At 42.4% G+C, this 23,613-nt stretch overlaps 1 protein-coding gene across 1 annotated transcript in view; it reads right to left on the bottom strand.

Annotated features, from left to right (window-relative positions):
• Window positions 1–58: 58 nt before the first annotated feature.
• Window positions 59–23,613, bottom strand: part of TMEFF1 (transmembrane protein with EGF like and two follistatin like domains 1) — a 126,571-nt gene continuing 103,016 nt past the window's right edge. The window contains exons 6-10 of the mRNA XM_052788122.1: window positions 13,568–13,716; window positions 13,210–13,275; window positions 7,287–7,410; window positions 2,973–3,131; window positions 59–1,289 (exon numbers count right to left, since the gene is read on the bottom strand). Of these exons, the coding sequence (XP_052644082.1) occupies window positions 1,205–1,289; window positions 2,973–3,131; window positions 7,287–7,410; window positions 13,210–13,275; window positions 13,568–13,716 (583 nt within the window). The 3' untranslated portion in view covers window positions 59–1,204. The remainder of the gene's footprint in view (window positions 1,290–2,972; window positions 3,132–7,286; window positions 7,411–13,209; window positions 13,276–13,567; window positions 13,717–23,613) is intronic.

The raw sequence follows: 23,613 nt of genomic DNA, 5'->3' as shown, positions 1-23,613 counted from the left end.
TTCAGCTTGCTGCAGTTACCACATGGGATAACAAATAAACACACTAAACCAGAGGCAATATAGTGAAAAAGTTGTATTGTGACATGCTTTTCCAGTTCAAAATGTTGAAAGCATTTTTTTTTTTAATTGAACAAATTATTAAATCCCACATGCAAAATTTTGAAAGCCTAAACTACATGTTAAAACAGCTGAACACATCCTATTCACACTTTATCTTGGGATCTTTCAAACGACAACTAACAGTCTATTATTATAACTATGACCAGCAGACTAATTTGGATGGACTTCTTTAGCTCTTGAAAATACTCTATACAAGAGCACTAGTAATTCATTCACTTTTATTATTATTTTTTATTTTAATCACAAACACTATACAATCTGTATTGTAGGTGTTAAAACATGTATTTTCTTTAAAAAAGTTTAAGAAGTATTAAAACAGCTTTAACAGTGATCAAGTAGGCTTTATTCCAATTATTTGTGTTCAATTATTCAACACCAATTTTTACAATACCTAAATCTACTAAGACCTACTTCTTTTGGACCTGTGCCATCTGCTCTACCAGGTAACTTCCCAAATTATGAAATTTATAATTTTCCTCTTTAAAAATAAATTGTTGGAATTATTTATGAAGATGGCAGTGCTTAGACCCAGCCCACACATTTTATAAATATGTTACAACTACACACAGCACACAGCTTCACAGTTCATGCGATAGGCAGTGTCTAAAAAATCAGTTACTAACTTCCAAAAACATTTAAATATCTACGGTATTTAAACACAGTGTTTTCTAGTTTCTCATAAGAAAAGTAAGCTGTAAACATTTTTACCTTTAGTTCATGCCTTGTTTGCTAGGTAATGTGGACTTTTTTGTTGGTTTGTTGTTTGTTTTTTTTTTAATCTACAACAATTGGTGGAATAAATCTGTGTTCCCAAAAATATTACATTCCATGGATAAAGCACAAGTCTATTATATAACCATGTGATACAGATACAGAAAATGAACTACTGTATTCAAAAACATAAAAGTAAAGATACTAAAACAGTCCATAGCTGTTAGAGCTGATGCTTTCAGAATACAGACCAACATTGTTACACTAAAAATGTTCAAAAATAAGGCCTCTGAAATAAATATTTCCATTCTTTAAAAAAAGATATAATAAAAATGTACATCACATGGTCAATGTAGGTATAAAAATCACTAAGTTAAACCATTCTGGATGATGTATCTGATGTAAAATGGCCTAGGTTTTGCTTCTGCCGACGTCCTCTGTTGTTTTTGGGGCATTTTCTGTTAAAAAAAGAGAGAGAGAAAGAAAAAGGAGGGCTGATTCTATATATGCCACATAAAATTAAGCCTAGCAATAACACATTGACGTAACTTTCTGTACTTAACAATAGCAAGGAGTCTGTGAGCTGTGCTGACAGGAGGGATGTTCCTGCTGTTTGGTATCAGACTGTCACCTGGGGATGTCTGTGGGACCCCAGATCACTCAGAAGGGAGTTCTGCTTGAACTTGAGACCGAAGCCAGCAAGGTGCTGTCCTTCAGCCTTGATCCAGCAAAACATGTACCATGGTGAATAATTGCATTGGCTTTACTTTATACATATTTCATACTTAAAATCCAGTGGATGGTAAGACTGGATCAGTCAGCCTTTTGAAGTGCTGGATCTCCGGGCGCCCTGCTGCTCATGGCAGCCCCTGAGACAGAGCCCACCCAGGACTCTCTGTGGGGTGACTCAGGCAATCCCTTTCTTGCGGATGGACACACAACTAAGAAAGGATTCACAAAAACCAGCAATTCTGAACGGGACGGGACTTTCTCAGCCTGTCAGAGAGACTGTTCCCGAGAGACTGTGAGCTGGGGAATGGTCGCAGGGAGGCTGAAAGAGGAGGGCTGCTGAACCACAGCCTTCCACACCACTGCTTTGGCCAGCAAGGTGTTGAGTAAAAAAGGGATGACATCAATTGGATGAGCCAAATAACTCTTTTACACGTGCAGGAGGTGTTAGATATGTGTACTTATACCTGCTATGTTGAACCTTACAAGACAGATAGGGAAGGAGGCTTATACTGTTTGTTCACAGGGGTGTCACTCTACATCACTGGGTTTGGGAAGCCATGCACTAATGCAGTAGCAGAAAGTTTTATGGCCCAATGTAACTGGAGCTGAAAAAGTGAAGGACGAGTTGAGGAGGAAAACTCAAAGTGTGGCATGGATGCCCAAGTGCAGGACTTAAATGCTTCATGTACCTATAAGGGAACAAAGTCATCCTTAATCTATCCCAGAGCCCTCAGTCCTTCTTGGGTTCAAGACCTTGATGAGCAAACTGAATCCCTTGTCATCAAAAATAATCCATGGCTCTCATCTCAGTTTTCATACAGGGTGAGAGACTGAGACAACCCAGAAACTTGAACACTGTGCCTGTGCATCTTTACATTTCATAAAATAGGTTCCCATGGAGAGTGCCTAATAACAGGACTAGCTGCACATTGATTTTCAGAAAGCATATATGGTGTGAGGGATACTTCTCTCTCTGTGTAACACCATTTACAGTGGTACTGCAGGGAACAGCATCTTGTCAACCTCTCTGGTTTCACTGGGCGTGAGGGGGGATCATAGCTTCTATAAGATATCATCAATGCTTGAATAACTCCAGTGGAGGTCTAACACAGTAGCTGACCTTTTGGATGTGTTTCAAGGCTGATCTGTTCTGCTGGGTATTTGGACTGGGGATTCAGAGTGGTTACCGGTGGTTTGTGAATTTAAACAAATGTGTGGTTTGTGACAAAGAAAAAAAAAAACTCAATAGGATGTTACATAATCCTTCCACTTCAGTCATTAGCTATTTTTTATGTGGGTATTTTAGGACATACGTTAAAGCACATAAAATTTTGGGGGTCAAATATTTAAACACAGAAAAAGTATATCCATACAATGTGTAATTTTTCACTGTTTTTGCATTTACCTACCTTGTTATGCACATGACAATTGCAACTATAATGGCAATCTGTACAGCTCCAATTATTGCTGCAATAAGGACATGCGTAAGCTTTTGTCTACTTGGGACAACATAAAGAATACTAAAGTCTGTCTTTTCACAGTGCTGTCCAGTATATCCTGATTCACACCTGAAAAAGAAAACGTATATTTCATGGAAACTGTAATTTGACAACAGCCCAGTCATTTTGCAGATGAAATAAGGAGTCCAAGGTGACTCTAGCTGAGAAGGAGCTGGTGAGAAGGCAGAGATGTGGTAACACTTAGGTTGGGGAATGGTTTGGATTTCTGTGGCAAGAGAAGAGACAGAGCAGATATGCTCTGCTTTCCTGGATGAGGTTATTAGTGGCCCTCTGAAAACACACCAGCGTGGTGAAGGCCCTGATTTGGCAAAAGAAATATGTGGGGTCGTTATTAAATTGGGGTAATATTTAGGAGGAATAAAGCAACTAAGTGAAACACGTAGACAAGGCTAAATGAAACACAAAGAAGCACGCTCATGAAACATGCTCATGCAATGTCAATATGGGAGGGAAGTGACAAAGAGGAAGAGAAACCTTGAAAAATGGGGGGAAAGGAAGATCCCTTTTCAAGCTGCAGCCTACAGAAGTAGAATCCTGCAAAACCTATTGGGTGAGACCAGCATCAAACCCCCTCCTGCCTTGTCACCAAACCAAAATTTGACGGAGGTCGGGTTAGAAAACCCAATGGCCCACAACTGTTCAAGTGAGAGTTCACAGAAGAATCCATAAAAATTGCCCAGGGGTGGGGGAGAAATGGCTGGAGACAGAAGAGAAGCAGCTGCTCTAAATGGTACCTTGCCTGAGCAAAGCAGCAGTTAGCTCAGTGAGAAACTCAGCAGAGGCTGCTCCTGATCAGCAACATGTGTTCAGGTACTGCCAGATGGGCCAGTGGTGAAGGTGGCAGTGGAAACACTCTCTGGAGAAATTCATGTCACAAGGCAAGAGAAGCAGAAGCACAAGGAAAGGCAAGAGCCACCCAAGACACTGAGCTGCATTCTGCAGAATCAAAGGCCACCACTCACATCCCTGAGCAAGTTCCTTGTACAGCTATCCTTTAAAACTGACTGATGCAAATGCATCATTAAGGGCTACTGAATCATACAATTGGGCTCCAGCTCTGTAGTAGACAGCTGGAGAAGAAATACAAACACGCAGGCAGAGAAACAACCCTTTTGTAAACTGGATCAGATAAGCCTGAATGAGACATAAAATCAGTCTCATCCATCCAAAAGCTTTGTGCTAGGGTAGGAATTAATTCTGTTTGGAGGAATGAAATAATTACTCCACAGACGTTCCTACAACTGCTAATGCAACTTCTAATCCCCCTTTGCATGCAGGGATAATAGTTGGGGTTTACATGTTCATAATCTTGTGACTCTACTTTCTCCAGCCATGAGCTGCTGTGTAAGGAGTTTTGGTTCAGGCATGAAACAAGTTCCAGTAAGAGCAGAGTTATTAAAGAACCCCCCCCCCCCCATGTACTGTAAGTAAGCTCTGTAATGGCTAGGAAGGGAATCAAGAGAAACATGTATTAGCATACAGGAAGAAACGGGACAGGGAACACATTGTTAATCGTGCAAAAAGAAACAATAAGGGCTCCTTGCTAGTGAAGAGGACTGAATTCTTACTGTTACTTTGCTTTTCATTAAAGAAGGTAACAGTCAAAGTGTGATCAATGTGAGAATTGCTTTAAAGCAGAGGAGGCAAAACAAAGCAGAGGAGGCACAAGTAATTCAAAAATGTTTCCTCAGAAACACTGAAGCGCCAGGAAATTATTTCTGAGAAGTACTGAATGGAGATTCAGGAGTATTGAATTCCGGCAAAGAAGTGCTTGTGTTAAGAACTATGTTGGTGGTGGGATAAAGTACTAGGCACTAGTTTAAGCTACCTTAAACTAGTAGAACAGATTTTAAAGCGCTCTGCTGCATTAATATATAACAAGATAATATAGCATTAATATAACAGCAAGATAAATAGAGGTCACCATGGATTTATCAAAATATGCTGATCAGTCAATTAATTGAGTTAGCACAAAGAAGTTTAGATTTCTTTGCAAAGAGCTGAACTGTTCCTCCTTGATGCAGCCTGCCATAAGGACAGGGCAGAACTGCTCTGCATAAGAGGGACAGCAGGGGATAGACCAGATCCCAGCTGTGCAAAGGCTGCTAAACTAAATATTATGCAATTGACTACTACAAAACCTTCCTCCCACCTGCCTGCTGGCAGTCCTGGAGGGCTGCTGTACAATGAGCAGGAAGATTCATTGCCCCCAGTGAAAGCAAAAGTCAGAATTTGCTCTGCACAGGTATTTTCTGCAGTTTTTTAGGTCATCTGATACCTCACATATATCACTACCAGGAAATGAGGACCAAATTAAACAATGTATATGCTAGATGTGTATGAGAATGCAAAGCATCTGAAAATAACAATCTGCCCCTAGCATTCATCATTATATTTTCATTGCCAGAGAAAGAGGGAATTTTTTTTTCTTTGGTAGAAGTACATGATTACTATGGCGGATTGCTGTCTGATATAAATCATTTGTTTCCTTAATAACTCTGTTCCAGTAAGAAACACACATAAAGTATGAGACCATCAGTATTTAAATAGCCAAGAAAAATCCAAAGGAGATCTGATACTTAGGGTTAAGAACTGAAAGTCAGAAATTCTTGACTGGAAACACGTGAGGTTTGTTGTGCTAGGTCCAGTGCTGAGATATTGTTCAGGTTGTTTAAACAAATAATTAAAGGTATTAATAGTATATGTAATTATAAAGTAGAATTTAAGGGACAGTACATTAATTAAATTCATCAAAACATTGCCTATCAGTAATTATTAGAGTAATAATGAATATTTAAATGATTTAATACTAATTGAATCATAAATGAATAAATGACTATATGATTAGCGCCATCCAGAAAAAAATTCTGAGAAATAAAAATATCAGTTCATTCAGCCAGGAATGTTTTCCTTGAAATACCTCTACTTTTAATATTTTGAGGAAAAAATCCATCAGAAATTGTGTTAAACACAGCTCTAGGTCAAAGAATACTGTAATCAAATAGTGCTGCCTAATGCCCATCAAGATGATGTTGGGGATGCACCCTGTTTCCCAAGAGAAGCAAAGGCGTGTTGAGCTCTCTTGGTTCTAGCCAAAGAAAAGAGAAAAGCATATAAGTCCTATTGGAAAGGTGAAAATAAACAAGAAAGGGTCTCAGAGGGGAAAACGAATAATATAAGCTTTCAAATGCTTAAGTTGACAACCATACTGGCTCTGCCTTTTGGGCTTCCTGCCCTCTGATCAGTCTGGAAACCCTTAAATCTTGGCAGTGCAAAAAACCCTAAATATCCTTGATCGATAAAGGTCAGGGGAGAAAATGTGATAGTATCTAATGGATTTACAGCTGAAGTTTCCAAAGCAAAGGAAAGCAAAGAGTTATAGCATCTTCAACCACATTAATCTGAAAGTACAAGCTTGCAAGATAAAAGTTCAGGAGTGAAACCTCCTAATAAGTAGGGCACTACATGTTATTAAGAAGAAATGGCCTTTTTCTATAAACAACTTTTAAAATTAATTTTTATTTTTGAGGAAAACAAAGATGCAGAATTTAGTTGGTGAAATGTAAAGAAAAAAATTATCTGGGAGCTAAGGAAATAAACTGGAACATTCAGATATCCTGGGAAACACTGAGGGGCTTAATACTGAGTGTACTGAGCTGCTAGACTATATTGTAGACAAAAAGTGCAGGCTAAAGAATATTTTGCAATTTTATACTCTCTAGATGAAGCCTATTATTGTGAAAAAAGGCAATAAATGTTAAAAATAAGAAATTGATACTCTAGAGAGAGTTTATGACAGGAGCAATAAAATGTACAGATAGTGTAAGAACAGACTGAGAGGTCAATGGGGAAAGCACAGTCATACAGAGAAGCCATGCAAGACAGAGGCATTTTTTCTGTTTTGTTTTTGGTTTTTTTTTTTCTCTAGATAGGATTTAGCAGCTGAAAATAAGAAGACAACACTGAGGCCACACTTCTCAGAGGGATTCAGCTTCTGAACTACCTGACTGACTGAGCCTCTCCTTTGAGCACTATGTCCCGCACGACTGGAGCAGCTGGGTGCTGCCCACAGCATAGGGATATGGCTCCTGTGCCACTGGTTAGATAACTGCAAGCTGATACATCCTGTAATTATGTCTAGAGAGCATTTTGATTAAGCTTTACAGCAATCTCAAGCACATTTTGGAGGCATGCAGGACTTACCGGCAGGAAGCCTTCTGAGTGGAATAAATGAATTCACATTTTCCATGTATACAGTAGCCGTTGAAGCTTTCTGAACAAGGTATGTGGTTTCCAATGTAAATGTCTTCTCTTTGATCACTGGCGTCTTGAAAAGAAATGTACATAAACAATTACAAATGGCTGTACGATAGTTATTAAAAAATCTCAACCAAGAATAGCATATCCTTAAAAACTTGTAGTGAATAAAGGAATACAGAATAATAAAGGAAAGGCTTAAGGGTGAAGTTTCAGAGGCACCTACAGAGATTTGCTAGAATGTATTGCGCTGAAAAATCATCCTGAGACAGCTACATATGCTTCTTATGTCAGGTTTCTCGAAAGGAGAAAAGTATTCATGACAGAAACAAGCCAATGCAGGAAGATCAGCAGAAGCTTTGTCAGTGGCATTGGGGCAAAGAGCTAATACATAGACACAGAGAGCGTTCTGCCATGTCTAAACAGAGGAAAAAAATCTGAAGGGTTAGAACGAAGCTGAACCACATTTTATGATTACTGGGTAGAATACAACTTGATAAAGCCCAGATCCGACTGGTACCACCGGTCATTATAGCTGAAATCAAACACACTACGATAGTGGTCTTCCTCAGTGAAACGCTTTTATGGAAAGGGAACTTCAAAATATTGAAATGAGCTGAAAATACCCATTCCTTTGGGAAGTGTATTGGTTTTGGCTGGGATGGAGTTAACTTTCTAAATAGCAGCGTGTACGGTGCTGTGTTTTAGATTTCTGACTGAAACAGTGCTGAGAACACACCAGTGTTCTGGCTGTTGCTTGCACAGCATCACAGCTTTCTCTGCTTCTCCCCTCAGCGAGTAGGCTGGGGGTGGGCAAGAGCCTGGGAGGAGGCACAGCCAGGACAGCTGACCCCAATTCACCAAAGGGATATTCCCTACCATGTGAAATCATGCTGAGCAATAAAAACTGCGGTTTTGGTTTTTCCAAGGTGGCAGTTGCTCAGAGACCAGCTGGGCATCAGTCTGCTGATGGGATGTTGCAAGTGATGGCTTTTACATCGCTTGTTGGTTTTTTTCCCCTTCACTTCTTAAACTGCCTTTATCTTGACCAATGAGTTTTTCTCGTGTTGCTCTCTCCTCCATCCTCCTGGGGGGAAGATGGGGCTGAGCAAGTGGCTGGTGGGCACTTAGTGGCTGGCCAGGTCAGCCCAGCACAGGAAGGCAGTCCCTTCTGCCCCAACGCCTTTTGTGCTTCTGTCATGTTACTAAAACTATCTAAAGCTGTCTACATTTTCAACTGTTCTTTCCCCAAAATTTTTCTGTAAAAAAGTCCTAAACACAGAAGTTGGTATTTCATAATGAACTTCTCTAAAGATCAGGGATCTAAACATGCGAGTGTTAATTGTGGAATTATGTTCATTTCCATGGCAATAGACTATAGCGTCACAAATACAAGATTATAATAGACTGCAGGTGCAAAGCAAAAAGGGACTGTGAAGAAGAAATCTCTTATACAATTGCAGATATTTGAAATAACACCAGCAAGAAAGATAATGTATTTATACAAGAAAAAAAAGGCATGCTGCTGTTTTAGGTTTTCCCTGAACATTTTCCGGAATGTTTTCTAATTTGTTCCAGGAGAAAAAAAATCTAACTATTAGAGGTTTTAGATATAAGGAAGACTGTCGGATCAGGCTGGCTATGCTTCAAAGATACAGAAGACTTGATACAAGGGAAGAACATTGCCTAATACTGACAATATGTCCACCACTGCCCTGATGGAATGGACTATGTGGTAGCCTAAGAGGAGAAAAGTGAGGATGTCTCATCCCAAAACTGTTGCCTCCCTCCTCCTCCAAGCAGTTAATTACTGTGACATCTGGTCTCAATCAAAGGCTAGTAATAAGCTACATACATATTAGTCTGTTCAGATAGCTGTGCCATGTCTGGTTTTAATGTATGTACTGATAGAGAATGTGAGGCCCCGCAAAAGATGCATCCCCTGAAAGGTCGTCAGACAGCCAGGGTCACCCAAGTCAGAGGCAAAACTTGTATTAAGCAAAGAGATGTTGTTAAATGCAGGAGTTGGTTGCTAGTGTAAAACAGACATTTACCCACCTATTGATGGGAATCCGCCTGCTAGACTGCTTCAGAGCTTCAAAGTGCAAGATTTAACTGGTGTAGGAGCCTTGAAAGAGTGGCTGGATATAAGAGTTCAGATACTTCACCAGAAGGAAGAGGCATGCACAAAAACTGAAACTCTCATGCTCATCTTGGTACAACAAAACCAGCAAGACAGATGAATCTAGGAAGAGAGACCTTTCTGAAGTAACTTTAGGTAGCCACTTGCACTGCAGGAGAAGGAGACTGTCATGACTGTGGTCCTAGAGACTAGAAGGTAGTATACATTCAGAGAACAGGGTTTAACAAGAGTAACTCACAGGAATTTAAAGCAAAAGCAAACAGATAGAAGTGTGGACTGTTCTCTTATCCTGGAAGAAAAAGTCATTCAAAGTAGTTCACTTCAAGCTCTCGCTATATAAAAAGACCAGACTACTGCATAGAAAAATTTCAAAACAATTTTTTTGCACAAGGCATACTCCCTCTGTGCACATCGTTTGCCGAACTTGAGACTGCATAAGCTATACGCATTAATAATGATAATTATATACAATGTTTTTTGCACTAACTAGATTTCAAGGGCAATTAATATGCAATGAATAAAAGGCTGTAACTTCTTCTGAATAGGAATCAAAAGTGGTGTTTCATTACATCACATAATAAGATGTATATTCCATTTGGTGCCTTTTGTGCCATCCTAATGTAAATGAAAACTGACATTATATCATTCTAACTGGCACATCATATGGAGTAAAATAAGAGAATTTGTGAAAAAAGAAAATTATACAGAGCTTTCAGGCACTGAACAGCTTTTCAAGAAGAACACAAGGAATGAAAGCCATGGTGGGATGGCTTTACTCTGGGAGGCCATGGGACTGCAAAACAAGTATAACGACAGAAAAAACTAAAGACCAGAGCTAACAGAGAAGATACCAACTCCTCACAAAACCCCCTGCATTAAGACCAGTGCCAAGGAGAAAGAACAGAGAGTTATGGTCGTTAGTGATTCCCTCCTGTGCGGAACGGAAGCACTCATCTGCAGACCGGACCCTCTTTTCAGGGAAGTTTGCTGCCTCCCTGGGGCCCGAATTAGGGATGTCACCACAGGACTGAAGAGCTTAGTACAACCTTCAGACTACTATCCATTCCTCTTGTTTCACATGGGTACTAATGATGTAGCAACAAACAGTCTGAGGTTCATCAAAAGAGATATCATACTGCTGTGACAAGCAGGTCTTGGAAATTCTTGAAGTTTGTAGGAGGTAACTTCTTGTCACAGGTACTCAGGGAGCCAGCTAGGAAAGACACCCTCCTAGGCTCGCTATTTGTGAATAGAGAAGGACTCGTGGGGGATGTGATGGTAGGTGGCTGTCTTGGCCGCAGCGATCATGAAATGGTTGAGTTTAAAATTTTCAATGTAATGAGAAAAAAGGACAGCAGAGTTGCTACCCTGGACTTCTGAAGAGCAAACTTGAAGCTATTCAGGGAGCTGTTTAGCAGAGTACCCTGGGAATCTGCTTTTGAGGGTTTAAGAGTCCATGAGTGCTGGCCGGTTTTTAAGAAGCACCTTTTGGAAGCACAGGGACAGGCAATCCCATTGTGTTGTAAGTCAAACAAGCGGGGCAGAAGACCAGCTTGGCTGAACAGGGAATTCCTCATGGAGCTCAAGAGGAAAAAGAAACTGTATGATCTCTGGAAGCAAGGTCAGGCTTTGCAGGAAGATTGCAGAGCTGTGGTTTGTATATGCAGGGAGAAGACATGAAAGGCCAAAGCTCAATCAGAGTTGAATCTGGCCAGTGTTGTGTCAGATAACAAGGAACGCTTTTTAAAGTATGGTAATAGCAAGAGGAGGTCTAAAGAAAACATTGGACCAATACTTGTTGAAGATGGTCATCTGACTAATAGGGATGAACTAATTTGATGTCCTCCTATAAAGTCACCTGCCTAGTGGATGAAGGCGGGTCGATGTCGTTCTTCCGGATTTTAGTAAGGTTTTGATACTGTCCCTCACAGCATCCTTCTGGACAAGTTGTCCAACTGTGGGATGAGCAGGTTCATGGTGCACTGGATGAAGAACTGGCTGAACGGCGGGGCTCAGCGGGTTGTAGTGAATGGGGGTTGCATCTGGCTGGCAAGCGGTCACCAGTGGTGTTCCTCAGAGCTCGAATTCTAGGGCCAGTTCTGTTCAATATATTTTTCAATGACCTGGAGGCAGGAGTCGAATGCACCATTAGCAAGTTTGCTGATGATACCAAACTGGGAGGTGCTGTTGACTCTCTCGAGGGACAAGATGCCTTGCAGAGGGATCTAGATTGGAGCATTGGGCAATAATTAATGGGATGAAATTTAACAAGTCCAAATGCCGGATTCTGCACCTAGGACGGTGTAACACCAGGCACAAGGATAAATTGGGAGAGGAGTGGCTGGAGAGCATCCCTGCAGAAAGGGAACTGGGGTTGCTGGTCAACAGCAGGGTCAATATGAGTCAGCAGTGTGCCCTGGCAGCCAGGAGGGCAAACTGCATCCTGGGGTGCATCAACCACAGCATAACCAGCCGGTCAACAGAGATGATTAATCCTGCTGTATTCAGCATTGGTGCGGCCTCACCTTGAGTACTGTGTGCAGTTCTGGGCCCCACAATTTAAGAAGGATGTGAAGGTCCTTGAGTGCACCAGCGGTGAAAGGGCTGGAAGGAATGTCCTACGAGGAGCGGCTAAGGACTTTGGGCTTGTCTAGTTTGGAGAAAAGGAGGCTGAGGGGCGACCTCATTGCTCTCTACAGCTTCCTGAGGAGGGGAAGTGGAGAGGGAGGTGCTGTGCTTTTCTGCCTGGTATCCTGTGACAGGGCATGTGGGAATGGTTCAGTGCTGCACCAGGGGAGGTGTAGATGGGACATTAAGAAGCATTTCTTTACCGAGAGCATGGTCAAACACTGGAACAGGCTTCCCAGAGAGGCAGTTGATGCCCCAAGCCTTAACAACATGCCTTAGCTTTTAGTCAGCCCTGAAGTGGTCAGGCAGTTGGACTAGATGATTGCTGTAGGTCCCTTCCAACTGAAATAGTCTATTCTATTCTGTTCTGTTCTATTCTATTCATGCTATTATTTGTGAGAGAAGAGGAGGAAAGGTTAACAGCTATGAAGGTCTGCTCTTTGCCAATAACTTGAGAAAGACAGAGGTGTTTTGTCCTGGACAGCAACACTTTGAGCAAGACCCATGACATACAGAAGCATATTTGTTCTGAGAATGCACCTAAGACACAGGGGCTACTACCACATAAAATAACTGAGCAGAAAGTGAAACTCTGCCTTATTTCAGTTATACTAAGGCTATTAAAGGTAAGGTAAGGTTCATATAGGTAAAACATTTTCAGCCGATGTGGTTCAGTGTATTAGTTTACTGAAAACATTTTAAAACAACCTAACAAACACAGAATCTGCCATTTTTTTCCAGAATTTAACAGAAAAGATGGGGTCACAGGAGGGAGGCTTGTGTCATTTCATCAGCAATGTTACAGCTTGGTGTCTTCCAGTAAAATCATTTTCACAGCACTTGGGGGGAGTCTAATCCTATGACCACTGCATAGGATGGTAAGCAGCTGGGCACCTTATAGGAATACAGCAGGTAAAACTCACAAATCATGCACATCTCCTCCTTGCCAGCCTTGCAACATGCTGTAAGAAAGAAAGTGCTCACATGTCTGTCTCGGTTATAGAAATCAAAGCTGTAAGGCAGACAAGAAGGGATCTGCGTGTTCTATTTTCTCATCTTGTGAAACCATAATGAAACAGCACAAAGTCAGCACAGTACCTTTCACCTCTGGCCGATACTGCATGCCATCGTCTTTCTTTCCAACTGCGTTTGTGTCATCTGTTTCTAGATGATAAATACATGCATGGATAGCTGTTAGGAAATGCTTATTTCCAGACCACTACATGTATGTCATTGAGAAGCCAGAATAATTTTCAAAGAAGTATTTTAATTGCAGTAAAACTGGACACATTCCCACATTGCTCCTCCCATACAACCAGGTTGGTAGCACACCTGGTCAGTAACAGCCAGCAACCCCAGCATCCAGACCGACACATGGCACACCTCAAGCTGTAGGTTTTGAACTAAAAAACTTAGTCAGAATTTACATTTACCAGAAAAACAAAATTAAGCCTACCTGAGCAGTGTCCAAGATGCCTGATGTCGATCTGCTCTTGCCTCAGACACGATGCTTCTCTAACAAAGCATGGATTGTTATAGGAACTTCCATCAGAAGCACATACAGGATTAAAACTGTATCCACTGCAGTCTATATTACATACACACCTGTTAATTTAAACATACAGCAAAACATAATTGACATCCAGCAAACAAAAATTAAGTCATGTTGAGTCCTTGGTAAACACTGGCTCATACACTAATACCAGGAGAGAAGAGTGTGTTGCATGAAGATGCTGAAGAATTCATTGACATCTCAGGCTTCCAAGCAGAATGTACAAAATTATGAATAGGTGCTTCAGTGTGCTTTTTAATAATGTATTCATGCTTCTTGTAGTTTTACTATGATATCAATCTCATTGATTAACACCTGACAATTGATAACACATTGCTAGGAAGACTCACTACATTAATTTAACAGTTTGTGGTGTCTGTTCTCAAGTCTGAACAAAACCAGACAAATATTCTACTTTTTGGGGGGTGTCAGGATCCCTGAGAGGGAAACAAAAAGAAAAGGATTCCCATTTCTGTTAAGCAGTAAAAGGAGTTTTTCTATTCCAGAAGCTGAATGAACGACATTCATTCACACCTTTGAAAGTTAAGAGTGGGTTGTTTATGTTGTATTTAAAACACGATTATGCAACCTGAATTATTTCATATTGCATCTAATTGACACTTTGGTTGTTTTAGACACAGCATTTTCCATATAATTTGCAACTAGGGATTGTAAAACGTAAGTGGGAAAAATGAAGATTTAGCACGTAGCTGGTTCCTAATGACACAAATGTAGGACAGCCAAAGACTTAGATAGGGCTATGACTTACCTGGTTTTGGTTAGTTTTGTTGCCCCAATAAAAAGTCCTGAAATTTTACATGTGTGCATGGCACAGGAAAACTTTCCAGCTTTCCAAGCTGCACCCCACTTGTTTATTTTAATCGATATTCTACTTTTTAACTGAACCTCTATTTTTGAATGAAAGTTTCTGTGTGTGTTTCACTTTGCTCTGCAAGCTCCGCTCCGCCTCTGGACTGGGAAAAGTAAGGACTGTGGCCACAGAATGGTGGGCAAGGTGGGCACCAGGTCCAGGTCTCAATCATGATGCTGTGAGAGCAGTAAGAGACGCTCTGCATCTTCTGAGGAGGTAGCAGTGGACACATGGTCCCCTCCTTGCCAGAAAACTCTACACAGGGGGCACATGGCCTGACTGCTAGGAGCTGCTGCTAGCTTCATCTTGATTCACTCTTGTAAGACATGGGGTGGGGAAAAAAAAGCAAGCTACCAACTTGCCAGGTTTTTTGTGTTCTTTCCAGCTGTTCCAGATACAATTAAATGATTAAATAGACATATGTGTGCCTCAAGTTAGTAACAGATCTTGCAGCAGAACCCAATTCCATGCTGCAGAAACACTGAAGATAGCCAGCATAGCTTTCTCTCTCCCTCTTTTTCCATGAATACCTTTTGTTGCCTAAATTTAAAGATGATAATTTTGCCAGCAATATCTCATGCCTGTGAGCTTCAGATTGTTGCTAGACAAAAGAACATCTCTAGGACAAACAGGTTTTTAAGTGCACCTACTGACAGAGAAAAACTGCCCCAGTAATGAGTCTCTACACATCTTAGGGACCTACCTCAAAGTACTCATAAAGCTGCTAAATATCAATATGATGAACATAATGATAATTTTTCTTACTAGAAATGGTAATGGTTGTAAACCTTAGACCCAGGAAAGGAAGTACTCTTTCGTTTACATGCTCCTACATGATATTAAGCCTAATGAGGGGTTTATTAAGATTTACTATACGCAAATAAAAGGCTCACGGCTCAGCAGTTGTGCACAATTATTGACACAAACGAGCGGAGAGCGAGTCCTATTTTGTACAACACTGGCTATGTGCGTACAGATACCTGCGCTCAGCCTTAGCACTCAGGAACCATCACGGCCTGCGTGCACCCATCCTTGTCACGTTTGAGCACATTTGTATATGTATCTCCAGACCAATTCCATCTGTATTTCTATGTCCAAACAGCTCTAAATCTGTCTGTAGTCACCATCCAAGGTCTGTAGCATCATAATTGCTGTTGAGTTTTGTCATTCCTGGTGACAAATAAGGTGAGTTTTGAAAATAATTTTTTCTTCCTCATGGTGACATTACAGGCTAGAGTTGAACCTGCTTGGAAACGGCTTACATTTTCATGCTTCACTGTGTTTAGATTTAACATGTAATGTTAAATCTATACTTTTTTTGCATTGCCAAATTTTTGTTTTGGGGTTAGTTGTGAATTCCTGACCCAGTTTTTCTGATAAACACTCTCAGTCTTAGCTCTAACCATCTCTTCAACGTACAAAAATTTACTTTTATCATTTAAAATTTACATCTAAAAGTAGGAAAATTAAAAAAACCCCAAAACTACAAAAGGAGAGCTTGTGACACGTCCATAAGTGCTGGGGCAGCGTGAAGCAGCTGAAGCCCACTGACCAGCTGCAACAGGCTTGCAGCTGCTTTGCGTTGTTGGAGCAGGACAGAACGGGTGACTGCCAGGGGTGGGAGCGAGTGAAACGCCAGCCTGCTGCCAGTCTGGATACTGGGATTTGCTGGAGGCTTGCAAGCACACCAAATCCCCGGTGTGTCGCTGGCACAACAGACCCCGACCAGCTGGCAGACGTATGTGCTTTCCGCCCACAGGCGTGAGGGCTGCAGGCACGCCAGATCTCCAGCCAGGCCCTCACCGGCCGGACAGACCCGGCCAGCCGGTGGGACACCTGCCTGCTGCCCACCCATCACCCGTGGTGCTCATACACGTGCTCCCCAGGCACTGCGGCCTTGCGTAGGTCCTGACTGCCCTTCCCGACATGGAGATGGGGACAGTCATGGCGGTTTCTGCCCCTCCGTGGCTTGCTGTTGCCAGCCGTTGCCGGCCATGGTGCCTGGCAAAACTGACTGGGCTCCCGGGGCATCCCCTGGTGATTGAGTCCCTGATCTCCAGGATCTGCCCCCTCTTCCAGGATCCACACCGTCCTCCTTCCAGGCACCCTTCTTCCGTCCAAGGGCGCTGGCTTTTGGGACACCTCTCCTCTCCAGAGCCCAGGCCCTCGGTTTCCCAGTCTAAGCAGTCTATCTGCAGAAGTGCACTGCACGACCAGCCGCTGACGCTGTCTCATGGCTCTTTATTAGCTGGAGGATTCAGGACGTGGCACTTCTGTTTAGCCGGGCCATTACCCAAATTTACAACCAGTCTGTGCTGGCTGCAGCTCAGGAGTTCAAAAGTTCAATTCCAGACGTTCACCCTCCCACACACATCCGATCATCTGCCTGATGCCATCAGCTACTTCTCTGCCTACGACCATGATGCCAAATGGTACGTCTGGCCTTCACCTGGCCATTTAGGTACTGGTATAGATGCTTCGACAGAGCCGCCTGGCATGTAAAAGCAGGTGGTTTAAGTATACTGTGGGATAATGAACAGTTGAACTGTACTGATGTACTTAAAAACATTGAAACTATTATGCTTCATTATTCCAACGTAAAGGGCTGTGAAGCCTTTGAGAGGGCTGAAAGGGAACGAGTTAAGGTGAGGACATGGCTGGGGCGTGATGCTCTGAAGGGAGCAAGGCCTCCACAGATGCAGTAGGGTGGCAGAGAGGGAGCCAGGAGCACAAGTTAGAAACCCGTACCCATCAGAGTCTGCGTGGGGTGCAGTGAAGTTGTCCTTGCTTACAGCCGGTTGGCACTAGACCCAAAATACAGCCAGGCCTGCGGGAAGCGCCAAATTGTGAGGTGGGAGCAGTGAAATGTGGGGAGTGCTGCTCTCGATAGAAAACATGAAACAAAAAGTTGTTTTTAACTGCTCGGTGTTTGTGAAGGAAGGTAAAACCGTGGGAGAGCAAGTTGCTGCTCTGATGCTGCACGTCAAACACATCGAAACTGGCAGCTGAGTCCCTGCGAGAGGACAGGACCACCACCACAGACTGAAACAAAAAAGGCAGCTCAGGAAAGTACTGGAAGATCCCTGAATGAACCCGCTATGAAATACTGAAAATATGTTACACCCTGAAGTCAAAGAGGTACAGAGGGCACACAATAGCTTGATACTGAGGAGATGACAGAAAATCCAACCTCCTGAGAGGAATCGACTCCCCCCACCAGCCAGTTTGAGTCCTAAAGCCAGGCAGAAGTCAAAGCCCAAGACTACCAAGCACAGCCCGCAGGGCTGAACCATTCCATGGACCATACAAGCAGCACACGAAGTATGGGAGAAGACACAGCAGTGTAAATGAGCTCAAAGTGGTGCCTCAAAAGGCAGAAATCTTATCAGGGGCTTTTGCAGGCAGGAGAACCTGTGTGAGGCTCCATGGACTGTGGGCTTTGTTTTTATTCACAGCTGGACTGAAATTGGATGCAGAATTGAAGTCCCATATTGTAATCTGTTCCCTGACAAGTCCCACTTACGCTGGGAAGAGAGTATGAAGAGAGCAGAGGACAACATAGAGAGCTGCCATACTGGGTTTGTGTGGCGGGGTTTTGGTAGCTGGGGAGGGGCTGCAGGGCCGGCTCCTGTGAGAAGCTGCTAGAAGCTTCCCCAGCTCCAAGTCGGACCCACCGCTGGCCAAGGCCGAGCCCATCAGCGACGGTGGTAATGCCTCTAGGAGAACAGATTTAAGAAGGGGAACCTGCATCACAGGAGGAGATTGGAATGTGAGAGAAACCCCTCTGCAGATACCGAGGTCAGTGAGGAAGGAGGGGGAGGAGGAGCGCCGGAGGAGGGGATGCCCCTGCAGCCCATGGTGAGGCAGCAGGCTGTCCCCCCCCAGCCCATGGAGGTGAGCAGGGGAGCAGATGCCCACCTGCAGCCCGTGGAAGACCCCATGCCGGAGCAGGTGGGTGACCGAAGGAGGCTGTGACTCCATGGGAAAGCCTGCGCTGGAGCAGTTTGCGCCTGAAGGACTGCAGCCCGTCGAAGGGACCCATGCCGGAGAAGTTTGTGAAGGACTGCAACCTGCGGGAAGGACCCAGGCTGGAGAAGTTCATGGAGAACTGTCTCCCGTGGGAGGGACCCCACGCTGGAGCAGGGGAAGAGTGAGGAGTCCTCCCCCTGAGGAGGAAGGAGCGGCAGAGACAACGTGTGAGGAACTGACCCCAACCCCCATTCCCCGTCCCCCTGCGCTGCTGGGGGGGAGGAGGGAGAGAAAAGCGGGAGTGGAGTTGAGCCGGGAAGGAGGGAGGGGTGGGGGGAAGGTGTTCTGAGGTTAGGTTTTACTTCTCATTATCCTGTTTTGATTTGATTGGTAATAAATTAAATCAATTTTGTTTTTTCCCCAAGATGAGTCTGGTTTTTGCCTGTGACCATAATTGGTGAGTGATCCCTCCCCGTCCTTGTCTCAACCCATGAGCATTTAGTTATATTTTCTCCTCCCCATCCCACCACAGGGGAGGAGTGAGCGAGCGGCTTCGTGGTGCTTTGTTGCCAGCTGGGCTTAAACCACGACAGCTGCTCAGGAAGGGAGGGCAGGGAAAACTTGAGATCATGAAGGGGGAGCAGGGATTTGTGGGAGGACCAAAAGAGGGTCACCCAGGAGGAGAGAGTGTAGACCCTAACTGTAAAATCTCTAATATTCCACCTTTTAAGCACTCAATTCTCACTTCTGCCTTAGGTCCCACCAGCACTGCATCCATGTACCGCAGTCCATGAGAGCAGTGCCACATGCAGCTCCCTGAGCGCAGCCATGCAGCTACGGAGACTTTCCAGCTTGACTTGGGCTGAATGACTGATGAACGGCAGCCCTGCTGTGACGCTGGACTACTCTGGCCACCAGCCTGCTATGGGCACTAGCCTGAAAACTTAGCTTCAGGAGCAAAGAGATGCAAAGGTTTTGATCATATTTCTAAATTCACATACCTGGCATAAAAATATTAGGCTATACAATTAGAGATATAATATAATAATATGCAACAGAAGACGATTTTATAAATCAGGAAGCATTGGAAAGCTTATATCAGCAAGATTTAGGTTAGGATTTTAATCCATATAAAAAAAGGTATTTTGAACAGAATTTTCCACCTTACTTCTACTCACTTTAAAAACGTATTAAAACACTACCCTGCATTTGTTGAGACAACACCACAGCTTTGATTCTAGCTTTAAATATTTTGAACACTGATTTTTAGGTAACATTTTCGTTCTATTCCTTATAGAAAAGAACAGAAGCAAGATGCATTTTCATCCCTAATTACCAGTAGAAATAAAAATGAGGTGTGCTGTAAGACTGTGCTTTCTGATGTGAGCAGGTAGGTGCACACTGAAATTACAGTGTACCAAAATGGCTGGTTTGCAATAAAAAAAAAAGTAAAAAAAAAAAAAAAAGAATATAATAGTACCTATCACACTATCACACAACTACAACAGTATTTTTAATAATAGGAAACTACTCAGATATAGAAACTTAATTTCTTATGTGAGAAATTAACTATCTAGAACATCTTAAAAACTGCTATTTTGACCCCTCAGTATATTTTCACAAATGCTAAAGGCTGGTCTGAGTTTGGATGGCTGACACAATCCAAGGAGATGATAGCATGTGATGATGTCAGTCATAAATAACTGCAGAACAAAATCTTGTATTTAAGCTTCTAGTGTGGAAAACCTGAGGTTCAAACCCAGGCCTGAGTTGCTTCCATGCTGCAAGCAGACCAGGAAGGTGAATATGGGACAACCACAGCTGAGCAGCCAGCCCTGACTCCTGGGGTCACACGTGAGAAGTCTCCTGGGTAGGCAGCACAGAAGCTTGAGTCCTGTTTCTCAGGCAAATATTGCTCTGACAGGTATGTTTATTCCTCAGGAGTGACCCCACAAGGGAATCAGGAAGCATCTTGGGAAAGAAAACCTGGAATCATGCAAATTTTCACAAAGAAAAAAGTAATTCTTTTGAAAGCTTGCAAAACAAAAATGCCAGTGTACTTTTAAACATCATAGTATCTTTCTCCTAGCTCTCAATTATTTACTCCTGCTATTTGGAGTAACTTCCAGGAACAATTGCCCGAGGTCCAGCAGTGGTGTAAGCATAAATCGTTATCTGAAGCTGATCTTGAGCTGCTAAAATGGAGGATAAGCACAGCAAAGTCTGCATCACCACCCCCCCCCCAACCCTACAAGAAAAGTCTTCTCTGTTCGCCCAGTTGCTTTTTAAAAGTGCCAGTCTTCCCTCAGGCTTGCCAAAGCCATGCCATGCTGGGTAAATCAATCATCACATTCCAATACAAGTCAAGACTCTGGCAAAATCTTAGCCCTACTACTGATACTGCGTGTTTTGCCACCGTCGCTTGGAGCTGAGTGAGGACTGCACAGCTTGAGCCCCACCGCAGCTCTGCTGTTGGCTTTTCTATATGTTTGACAAACATGATCCTGCTTGGTGCCCCATGAAAATAAAGAAAAACTACCAACTGGTACCTTCAGCCTGATGTGTGGCTGCTCAGCACAACCTTCAGAAGAAAGGAGTTAAGTGACTTTTCCTTAAGTGACTAACAGAATCGTGTATTAAGGACATCTTAAAAGTGCTTGATGCTTCATACCAGAAAGAAGTGAATGAGTGGTTCAAGTTTTTGCTGTAACAGCTTGTTGTAAAAGTCACACTGGAATAAAAGGAGTCAGAGCACTACAAGAGTTTTTTTCATGATAAACTTCTTATTGGTTTTAACCAAAAGGATTGAAACAGGTAGTTAATTCTCCAAGTTGATGTCTTGCTGGAGAGGGTTGCTGCTCAGTGTCCTCAACACATCTTTTCTCTCGCTTAGCCCTGGAAAGTCAACAGGATGTATTCAGGTGTTTTCCTGATGTACTAGGGTATACAGAAAAAACCCTTCATTTTGTCCCCTGTCATCAGAGAGTCGACAACCTAAGAAAAAAGGCACCAGCTTGCTGTGACAACGTGCTTTTAGAAGTTGCATGCGTATTGTTCATTAACACCATTAGTTAAACAGAAAAGCATTTGAATTTCAGGAAAGTACAAAGTGCTATAATTAAACCAAACCAATTTTTTAGGTGGTTTTAATAAATAAGAAACGAGAATGTACAACTCATTTATTAGGGGCTACTAGGTGTAACAAAGAAAACGTGTTTAGTAAAATGATGTGACACATTTGAAACGAGCTCAGGCTGTAAGAGTACTTGCTGCTATCAGTAAATTAATTAGATCCCCAGAGATCAGAACACATTTCAAGGCTCCTTTTTGTTTTCAGGCTTCAAGGTGTACGTGGTTTGTTGGAAGTTCTGCGTGCTTAAAAACCACAGTAGATTCAAAGAAAAGACAGGAAAAAAAGGAAAGGAAAAGCATTACAGATTTGTGGAGTGGGCTTGGCTACTGAGAGAGGCTGGCATTTCCAACTAACAGATCAGGCTGCTGCATTTGTGCCCATGTGGGATTTGCTCACAAATGTATTTTTCTGGCCTGGCCTCACAGAGAGTGCTGCTTGCTACCCCTTCCCAGTAGCCGACAGCAACAGTAAGCTTTCTCAGGTAGTCGCCTATTTATCGGCACATCTGCTTACAAATGTAAAATGGAAACACTAGAATAAAACAAAGCGTGTGAAATGCACACAGATGGATAAGGGTATGCTTGATGGAATAAATTTAGGTGAATTGAAATAGCAGGGGTGTTGCAATTGCAGTTAAGAAGATAACCATGTCAAATGAAGGATTACCTTTCATTTGATGTTTCTTCCCTTGTGTGCAATTCTTCCCAGATGAAACCTGAACTAAGAAAATCTGGATTTCAAAGTGATTCTCTACCTATTCGACTACAGCTGAATCTTCATTAGTTTTTTTTGCATCTTTTTAAAAATCCCTTTATAGCACAAGAAAAGTAGATTTCAATTCTACAAGCTTTTCTGTGCCCTGCTTGAACACCCTCTTGCTCTTTACTTCTGCCCAGCAATGTAGAACACCTTTTAAATACCATAAGCTTCAGCTACTTTCCAGCCATCCCTTTACTCCCTTTTTTAATTTCATGGCATGGCTCTCTCTGACCACTGTAGAAATTTAGTCCTTACCCGCAGTGAGCTTCTAGCAGCATACGAGGTGAATGGATGCTTGCTCCGACAAGAGCAACCTAACCCTCCCTCCACCTTTGAATAACAGAAACCTTCTGGTTGTGACTTGGCACACACTGCTGCAAAAATCGTTAAAAAAATACATTAAAAAACCAGGCCTGGATTATTATCCATCTAGGATCTATTCAATTTCTTAGTAGTCCGTATAATGAAAAGACCATTATACTATTCCTTTCGTATCAGGATTTCCTGTCGTCCAATTTTACATAATTCAGTAATCCCACGACACAATCATAAATCCCTTGTTCAGGTTGATTTCCTCTATTGCTTGTGTCTGTGTGTTTTGTTTTACACACAGATACTTAGGATTTTTTTCTGCTGGACCAGAAAGCTGTGAATTGCATTTACACAGAATTAAGATACCCTTCCTTATGAATACCTACATACGATATCATACCCTAAAAAGGTCAAAAAAAAAAAAAAAAAAAAAAAAGAAGTTGGCTATGGTAAATGTGTGAAAAAGTGGTCAAAAGAGGCAAATATAAACCAGCATGCCATACTTCAAACAGACCAAATCTTTCCCTGGAAGACAAATTAGACAGACAAGGCAGAGACTGGGACTTTAAAATATCCATATTGGTATTTCTAAGTGTTAATACTTACACTTCTGAATTTCTGATTGGGCCATTGTAAAAACAGATACTATGTAAATTATAGGCGAGTTGAATCTATATGTTGCTGAGATACATTTTCTTTCCAAAGTAAATCTTGTAAAATGTTTATCTCAAAAGGTCTACTTGGGGATGAGTTGTCAATCTTTCTTGAAAATCTACATTATGAGTCAAAACAGATCTTTGACAGCATAGTACGCTTATTAAAAAAAGACTGAATGTGCTCAGAATCTCATTTTCATATTTCATCTGTTAAAAAACAAAATTTAGGTAAAACTGAGAACATGACACA

Source organism: Harpia harpyja, chromosome 5 (assembly GCF_026419915.1).
Source record: "Harpia harpyja isolate bHarHar1 chromosome 5, bHarHar1 primary haplotype, whole genome shotgun sequence".
Taxonomy (NCBI): domain Eukaryota; kingdom Metazoa; phylum Chordata; class Aves; order Accipitriformes; family Accipitridae; genus Harpia; species Harpia harpyja.
This window is presented reverse-complemented; position numbering and strand designations above follow the sequence as displayed.